The sequence below is a fragment of the Gavialis gangeticus genome, unplaced genomic scaffold (assembly GCF_001723915.1).
Source record: "Gavialis gangeticus isolate Ggan-Ray unplaced genomic scaffold, GavGan_comp1, whole genome shotgun sequence".
In the NCBI taxonomy this organism is placed as follows: domain Eukaryota; kingdom Metazoa; phylum Chordata; order Crocodylia; family Gavialidae; genus Gavialis; species Gavialis gangeticus.
Genome location: NW_017729009.1, coordinates 18,704,557 through 18,713,965, shown reverse-complemented (window position 1 = coordinate 18,713,965; position 9,409 = coordinate 18,704,557). Strand labels below are relative to the sequence as shown.

The 9,409-nt window shown below is 43.9% G+C and overlaps 1 protein-coding gene across 1 annotated transcript in view; it reads right to left on the bottom strand.

Annotated features, from left to right (window-relative positions):
* The window catches only part of APCDD1L (APC down-regulated 1 like), a 27,994-nt gene extending 18,591 nt beyond the window's left edge, over positions 1-9,403 (bottom strand). The window contains exon 1 of the mRNA XM_019510187.1: positions 9,338-9,403. Coding sequence (XP_019365732.1) covers positions 9,338-9,374 — 37 coding nt within the window. The 5' untranslated portion in view covers positions 9,375-9,403. The remainder of the gene's footprint in view (positions 1-9,337) is intronic.
* Positions 9,404-9,409: the final 6 nt, after the last annotated feature.

Sequence of the window (9,409 nt, the reverse complement as noted above, 5' to 3'; positions counted from 1 at the left end):
TCCTCCCCCTGTGGCCTCTCCACCAATCAGTGCCAAGAGGTGGGGCCACTGTGAAATGACCATAAAATCAGCATTTCAGACTGCAACCAAGCTGCGAAAATTTCTTTTTCTCGCGGCGAGTTAGGTAGGTCACTATTACTAGGAGAATGCCTGTCTTCAACCCCTGCTATTCAGTCCAAAAGAGAGAGCCCTGTATGCACAAGCAGCTCTTACTGCACACGTACATCAGCTCATTGTGTCAGCCAGCAACCCTGCTTAGAGCCCAACCTGGTGTTCACTGGTGTCACTAGCAGCTGGATCAGACCCCAAGCCATTTGCAATGGCCCCATTCATATGAACACTTTAGGGAGGCATTTTGCACACTCATTTGCACATTCATCCTTTCAAAAAGTATCAACTAACAAAGTGGCAGGGCCTGCAGACCTCATGCAAACCAGTTCCCTTAAGAGTTAACATGGGACTTCCTTGGCCAAGGGCTACAACTGCTCTAACAAGGTCGTACTGTGCACAGCTCTCCCGCTGGCTACAGGCAACCTGCTCCACTGACTCCACTTCTCCGCTTTTAAAAGTGGGAGGAAACTCTAGGAAAAAATATTTTAGGGTGCCCTGTTGGAGGTAAATTTTATTTGTGTTTAACCCAGTAGATTGGCTTTGGAAAAAAAGTTGCACTGAGTCAGACATCTTTTTTCATCTATAACTAGAAAGGAATATGCCTACATTACTGCTTGCAACAATATTAGTTACTATAGATCAACTCTTTCCAGGGCTAAATTGTTTAATCTGGTAAATGTTACTGCCTCCTATGGTCAAAATTTATTATTTCCATTTATAATTCGAATGTTTCACTTAGTCACCCATTTGCATGGATGAGATCAATGACCACAGTCACAGGAAATTACATACTACTTTATTTACGAATGACACAAAACCTTTAAAACACCATGAGGAATGTTCAAACTAGCACAAGCCCATGAATACAAAAAGCACACTGATGTATTCTGCATAAGTGAATTACACTTACTGACGCAGACTTTATTAAATAGCAAAGTGGCATTTCTCGGCCATTCCCCTGTTCCGACAGCATGCAGAATGGATTTGGAGTTAGCCACTAAAGGAGTAATTGTTCTTTTAAAAGCGAGGAAAGTGTTTAGCAAATCAATTTCTTTTACATTTGTGTAGAGATTGGAGTTGTGTTATTTTTAATACGCTCCAAATAAGGAGTTTCCCAAGAGCACGACATTGCGAGGAAGAGCTAGATGTATATTAAAATCATTGAAGTTATAAAACTTGAATAGAATATAATGAGAAAATGAAGAACCACACAATTTTGCCTTCCCTGTGCCTGTAAGCACAGGCCTCAGTTCAGAAAAGCATTGAACCCTAGTTCAGGACAGCCACAACCCTGGCTCAGGAAAGCACATAAGATTAAGCACACGCCTACTGGCTTCAATGGGACTTAAGCACACACATGAAGTTAAGCATGCGTTTCGATACCCTCCTGATTAATGACTGCCTGCACTGTGAAGCCCAAGTGTGATCAAATAGTTAAAGAAGGAAATTATTTGCCAGGACTGCACCTTATTCACTGCCTTATTGTTTAACCTTTGGGCCTCTCTTTGCCCATCTATAAAATGGTCATAGTTATTCATAGCTCTCTCCCAGGTCTGAAGCTTAATTCATGACTGTTTATAAAGTGTCATGTGTGATGATCACTATAGAAAATGTGAAGTGTTTCTTCATTAACCTTTTAACAATGGACGAGCACATACGTTGCGCACAGTGAAACAAACGCTCTACAGTTGCAGGGTACTTCTCCCAAATTTTTAAAACAGAACAGAAAAGAACCATACATTAAATTGTGTAGATATGAATTTTGAGACTTGCTGGTCTAAAAGACCACATGGAGTCAACAAGATATTTTACACAACAAATTTTCAAGTTCAGTTCTTCCTCCATGACTTTTGGTATATTAAAACAAGCTGGTTTAGATACCATGGGGGGTTCTTTTCTTTTTTCTTTTCTTTTCTTTTCTTTAAGAATTAACTGCTTTAGCTTAACTTCCTTCTAAAAATGTGCTTCAAAACCTGTCTGTCTCATCCATCATGATGTATCTCATCATTTGCATTCAGCTGGTGGCACTCCTTCCCCCGCACACAGCACAGGAAGTATCTTGTTTATCCAGTGACAAGATGAATTTGTTATGTCCAGAGGCACTCTGATATGAAAGCAGCTGTAGTAAATCCATCATATAGTTTCAGACAACCACGCTTGGCTCACTGGTATTGTGATGTCATTCCAGAAGAGTTTTCTGTCCGAATATGCTTCAGTCTAAAACCCCACCCTCACAAATCTGACTTCACTGGAGAAATACTAAAAGGCTGAATGCAAACTGAGTCTGCTGCTTTGCTCACCTGTCATGCCTGGATGCCACTGGCTCCTGCCTGGATGTGAGCAGAGCAGAATTTGACCCTCATTCTTTTGAATCTTATGTTTTTCATTTAGACCAATCCTGATGAACTGACTCACTTAAACAGAGATGCTGGAGCTGCAGTACAAGATCTCCCTCCTACAAAATGCCAGGGCCCACTGAGTCCAGAGAAACATGAGAGGAAGGAGGATGTTTGCAGGCATCCTCAGCCCTGGACCTGCCCAGCTCAACACTCAATCCCAGCTTCGTGCAGTGGGAACTCTCTCTCTCTGCACACTGATACCGGATGGGCTGTGAGACAAGGCAGATGGTATTTGGGGTAGGGAGTGTGGGAACTGACAGAGACAGTCTCTCCTGTACCTTGGAGGTCTTCCTTGGTATTAACTCTGTTTAAATAAAAAGGCCTCTCTGGTGGTTTATCCTGAAAAAACAAAAACAGGCCTAACCCAGTATACAAATGAGATTACAGCGCTTGATCCTCCCTCTCATTGCAAAGATCCTATTTTCTTTGCTAGCACAGAATCGGGGCCGGAACAAGGAAACACTCAACTCCAAGTAATTTAAGGTTAAGCTGGCATCACCCACGGCGTGATGAAGTCTGGAGAATGAAGGGATTCAAGGGAAAGCGTACAGGATGGATTTGAGGAGGGAAAGCATACAGGATGGATTTGAGGAGGGAATGGCTGTCTAGCACTCGCCACCAAAGCGCAGCGTGCACAACAGAAGGGCACACCCAGAAATCACAGCAAGGAGCCAGAGAAGCATGCTAATAAAACTGCACGTAGTAGCAGGAAGCACATTCCACCGAGCAATCTCGGTGTGCTTTCACCTACCAATGTTACACTAATCAGAATTTCCTTTTTTTTCCCCCATTGCACAAAAGCGGGGTTTACTCATTTTTACTTGAAAATACTTCACAAATAACAACTCGTTTTCCTGGCTGGCTGTGATCCATAAGCAATTCACTGCCTTCCTTTTTTTTTTTTTTAACCAAAATATCAAAAATTGGAAGCACTTTTCCACAGCCACCTCGGTCAAAATGTCCAGAAGAGAACTTTCAAGCAATGCCATGTGGGCATCCAGCCCTTGGTAGGCTCCACCATTGTGGTCAGCTCAGTGGTAACGTTGTATTTAGCTAAGGGTGTTGTGCCTCTGCCAGTCCACGCTGGCCAGGATGGTTGGGGCGCTTCCAGGATAACGGACAAGTGTGCTCACGGGGATTTGTCCTGCTGTGAACTAAGACCAGTTTTCTGTTGAAGTGCCTTGAAACTGCAGCGCCTCGCTAGTACTACAAGGCTGCTCCAGAAGCCTGGATGTTGATGCAGTCAGTTTTGCTAATGGTGCAGGCAAACTAACTCAGTACATTTATGTCTCCAGGGAGAAGCTTGCTATAATTCAAACAAGAGGTCAAATCTTGGGACTGGTGCCGCATGATGCAGTTAAGTGAATTATCCCCTTATCTGATATTCATAGAAGTGGGTAAAACCGGACACGGAGCTCCCCTTGTGGTAATTTCTGATGCTTACGTGAACCTGCAGGATTCAACACAGAGAGACAAGGGGGTTGCGGAGATTAAGAACAGAGGAGATAACCAATTTGTCTCCTGAGTTCAGCATCAGGAGGCTGTAAAGAAAGCTGGTGAGCTGAAGTAACACTGCTGCTTTGTGAGCTATGTTAAACTCTGACCTGGCTTGCTGTAAAAGTTTGGTGCTGGGAAACCTATGCATAAAACCAAAACAGAGAGAGGGGGAGAGAGAGAAAGAGGAAACCTAAGTTTATTTTTTCTTCCTGGAGCGCTAGCAATTGTGCGGATTTTTGGTTCCACAGATTCAGTTAACGAGACCATCTCTTGCCTTCGCAAGGCCTAAATGGTGGGGTTCAGGTCACGGCGTTGCACATCTTTAGAAAAACAAAACATAATGCCATCGAAGGCTGGATAATATCCTGGTGCTATCATTGAGACTTGATAAAATGGAAGTGTTTTACAACCTTGACCTGTGATTCATATTTTTGACCGTAGTGAAAATCGCACCTTAATTTAGAAGAGATGGAAACTTAAAAAGAAAATCAGGCACATGGTTTTGAACAGTCGTTTCAAACTTCTGCGTGCCCCGGCAATTTGGCCGATCCTGCGTCAAATGGCTGCAAAGACACTTTATTAGTGGCCATCATAGCCCACTTTAATAGTGATGGCTAAGCATACTTTTTCCTGGAGACCTTTGAAAAGTGAAACTGGTAATCAGACGACGGCTTGGCGATGAAATGCCAGCCTCATTTCAAATGTCTAAATCACTCACATGGATCATGAGCACAGAAGGGACCACCCACCACATCACATTAACATAAATATAGCGTTTACTCAAAGCAAAATGAGTAAGGGCACTGGCAGGAGTTGAGAGTAGAACAACAGAAATGATTAGGGGGTGGGAGGAATTGAGTTACAAGGAAAGATTAAAAGAGCTCAGCACACATAGCCTGGCAGAGGAACAACTGGGGATGGACATGATAACAGTCTATAAATATTCAGGGAGTATAAACACCAAGGAAAGGGAGGAATTTCTTCCCATGAATAAAGGGGTTCTGTTGGACGTGAATGAAGAAAGGAACAATGTAGGCTGAAAAGCGGGGTAAACTTTCTGACATCAAGGATCTATCAGGCTGCAGAAGCCAATTCGCTTGGCGTGCCTTGGAGCAGAAGGCACAAAGCAGTAGTGAATGTATAATAGAGAGAAAGCCCGCCTTGGCAGAGAGAAGGCCTGGCCGTTCCAATAGCCCTTTTCATCACGAACTGCCTTGGGCCAGCTCCTCGCTGTCACTGCGGAGCCGTTGCTCTCCGGAGAAAGCCTATTGCCTTCAATGGAACTGCTCGCTTAAGTAATTGTTCATCAATTGGAGCAAGAGTTGCACAATCTGATTTTATTAAACTAGAAGGAAAACAGTGAAGGGCCAGATTGTCAAAGGCACCTAAAAATGCAGATAGATACTTAACAGGGTGTTGGCCTCTCAGCCACTTTAGCACACTTGAAAATCCCCCAGAGTCAATTTTAGGCAGACGAAGCATTTACAAATCTGCTCTCTGGGGGCAGAACCATCATTTTGATCCATGTTTGTACAACGCTTAATATAATGGGATTCCTACTCCGTCATAATAAAATTAATAGGAACAAACAGTGTTGTCTACTAATGGCATAAGAGTATTCTCCTTGATTCCACCACTTAAAGACTACCAGATAGAGGACTATGAAAGTAAGGGACTACTCATAAAGAAAATGTGCTGCAGTTGGGTAATGTTAGCAAGCATCATGCTGGAATAGATTTCAGATACGTATCTCAGTTGATATATGGCACTACACTAGGGACATGTACACCAAAATAAAAGAACAAGAGGAAAATATTTAACTTAAGAGACCACAGAAAAAAGGTACTTGGTTGGTTAAAGCACAGCATTACAGTTATTTCAACATGTGTTTTGGGGGCCTGGGTGTGGTTTCTAGATAGCCTGAAATTTCAGTCTACTGTTTTGCCTGTCAACATTGGCCAATTTTTGATGCATTCCAGTTCTCTTAAATGCTGTTGATGGATACTGAAATTAAAGCCGACATTCAACCAGCATGCAGCATAATCTAATAATAGGACTTGTACTACTTCAAATGAACAAAGTTTAGGGCATTCTGGCCACGAATTTCTGCTGTCATTTATATTTTCATTGGCCTTTTCCAGGCGGCCTAACAGGAAAAAAAAATCTATGAAAACCTTTGCAAATAAAGTGTTGTTGTGTTTTTTTTCAAGAGCACCAAGACAACACTCAGAAGCCAGAACCTGACAGTGATCCACCCCAAAATCTCAAGGACACCGGTGCTAGAGTAGCCTGAATCCCCATGACACCAGTGGGATTGTCAGGTGTGCATTGATCTCGGGATATAACGTGAAATCCTGGCTCCTTGGGAGTTTGCCAGTGACTTCAAGGAGGCCAAGATTTCATTCCTTCACTGCTCACCATGATTTCAGTGGGTGGTGTGGGCAAACCTTCAACAGTAGCATGGGATATGGATGAAGGAAAGGACATGACCCGTTTTGGAAGTGCATATAAAGTGCCTTGAGTGGATGTTTTGCACATGGTTCGGCAGAAGCTCACCAGAATGGAGTGCCTGTACATGTTTTTTCCAGAAGAAACTGTAAGAACCAGCATATTATCTGCTAAGGCAAAAAAAAAAAAAGTACTGTTGTACTTGAACAAAAAAGTAATCGCATCAAAAGGTCAGGCTAAAAGGTTAAACTGCATATGAAAGAAAGCAATTTAGATAATGAAGGAACAGACAGGACTTGCTCTGCAGAACCCTCTCTTCTATAGCTCTCCCGCACGTCTCATTTTGCAGGATGTCATTCAGTTTAATTGCAAAGCTACCTATGCTCCACAGAAATCTGGTGCCCCCTTGCTCTTACCATTGTAATTCCTTCGCATCAGAAATAAAGGATTGTGAGCCTGGGGCTACAGAAAAAGTTAGTTTCTCTGATAGAAGGAATCCAGAAGCACATTAAGCTTCTTGTCTGGATACTTTTTGTGCTCCTCAGTTAGGGTCTTTTGTGCAATGCTGCATCCCTCCTGTGAAGCTGGGCATTTGCTTCACTATACAATTGCTTTCCTCAGTTCCTCCACGCAGACCTGTTGCACCCCAGTAGAGGTGACGTCTCTCTCACTTCAGTCTCCTTCCAACACTCCTTGTTTAAATCCTTGTGCAGCTTTTCTTGTCGTCTAATCTAAACAGGGCCACTCGTTTTCTCCAAAAGGTGCCGGCGACAAAACTTCTGATGATCTCAGTGAGGGCAAAAGACCCTTGAAAAAGATACTCAGCTCAGACCTGAAGCTCGCTAATGGAAGCTTTACCACTGACTTCCAGGCAGCGATGAGCGGGCTCTCCTCTCTCCCTCTTCCATATAATGCTGAAGATAAAGATGGCAGGCATTGCAGAATAAACAATGGACACCATCAAACCAATTGCTCTGAATAGGTCATTGCCTCTGATTTTGACCCTGCCTTCACCAAAGAACCCCTCGTCCTCCAAATGTCACAAGCACCGTGTTCAGTTTCTACTCAGGCTCACATTAAAGTCCTTACATTTCAGAGCGCTGCACAGGTATTTTTCATGCATTTTTTTCCAAGATGGCTTTAACACGGAAGACCTATGCTTCCCTTCCAACATTTCTTGTTAAGTTTGAAAATTCTGGCACCAGTGCTAAGATAAGATCAACAGTGCATCCACTTATATGACAAGGAAGAGAATCCAGTACAAAATAATACCATGTGAATTAGATATAACTTGGTAGCCAATTAATAGAACTGTATTCTGTTGAATGTTCAATTGAGGTCACATTGGCTTGTTAATTTATTTTTAACTTGCTAGGTTGTTGTTTTTTTTAATCTTTATTTCAACCCTGGCCAAAAAATCAACAACTAATGTATTATATTGGATCCTGTGATTTGCCTCTATTGCCTTTTCCATAATGACAGCTTAGGCATGTTACAAAGTATACAGATATAGATAAAAACAGGGCTGAGATGTAAAAAAAGGCACAAGTGAAAAAAATACATTGTGGTTTCTATATTTTCCCCGCAAGCACAAATTGTTGAGTAAGGAGATTTTCAAAAGCCAGAAGTTACTATGGAGAAAACCAAAGCTGGAATCCAATGCTAGAAGAGGCTGCATCTGGCAGAACAAAGTTTGGAAAGAGGATTTGCTTTCAGTGGGTTCCTGTATTTCCCCACAACATAGCACATGTCATGTACAAAGCCAGTGCTTTCACGGATGAGATACCACCGCTGTGAAAGTCAACCTCAAAATTAGAAAGCACCTAAGTGCTGCTGTGCCCTGGTCCCTTTGGGTTTTTTGGTTTTCTTACCCCTTTGGTTTTTTCAGTTTCCTTACTCCCTACTCCCCCCCCCAAAAAAAACACACAAAAAAACTCTTCATGGATTTTTAAATGGAATATTTGCAGGTTTACAAATAACACTAAGAAATCAACAGCTGGAAAGCACTAATTATCTCTATTAACCCCCCTTCTCCTAGCTAAAAATACTGCCTGAGACTGAACTGTAAAGCATGACTCTGGTTCCAGCTTCTCAGTTCAAAGCCTGTGAAATTGGGAGGTTAAGTTATTTGCAGTCTACGTTATTTGAAGCAGTCAGAAGATATCACTCTTTAAAAATGCCTCACCGGAGCATTTCAGTTTCCAGGCATCAGCACCAAAACATTTCAAAATGAATGGTGCAATACCAGGTTATGAAACTGTAAAGGAGGGAAAATCATCTTTGTTACTCGGAGTGCTTAGAGGCAAGGTTAGGCAACAGTGTCCCTCCATCCCCAGGTTTTCTCATGTCCACTAGTGGCTTGTTGCATCTTCATTATCTGAACGGAGCGCGGCTGGCAGAGCCCACGGCCCTGATGTTCAGTGGACGCGGAACAGAAATTCGCATGGATGCGAGGTTAGCCGTCGACCCCGTTTACCCATCCATGGGGCGACGGTACCCGTCTTCGACTGTCGCCCAGGGGCACCGTCAGGGAGGACCTTGCCAAGTTCAATACTCTCATCATCGCTACGGGTTTGGTCTGAATAACACTGGAAGCATCTCCCTGGCGCTCCACCTGTTGATCTCAATACTGCACTTGGCAATTGTGAAGGAGCAGAGTCCCTGAAAACAGAGGGCAGCTTCCGCTCCCAGAGATTAGGAGAGCAAGCGAGGGATCTGGGCTGGTACCTGGCAGCCCACATCATCCTTCCCCCTTGCAGGGCGGCTTGTGCTTTCTGCGGCCCCGGCCCCGGACAAAGTCTGCCACTGTCCCAGCCCGGGACAGGGCAGCGTCCCCCTCCCGGCGGCCCCGGACCTGCCCCCTCCCGCGGGCCGGTGCCTACCTGCCAGCAGCGCCAGGAGCCACCAGGGCGGGAGCATGGTCCCGAGAGCCGCCGGCCGGCCGCGACACCCGC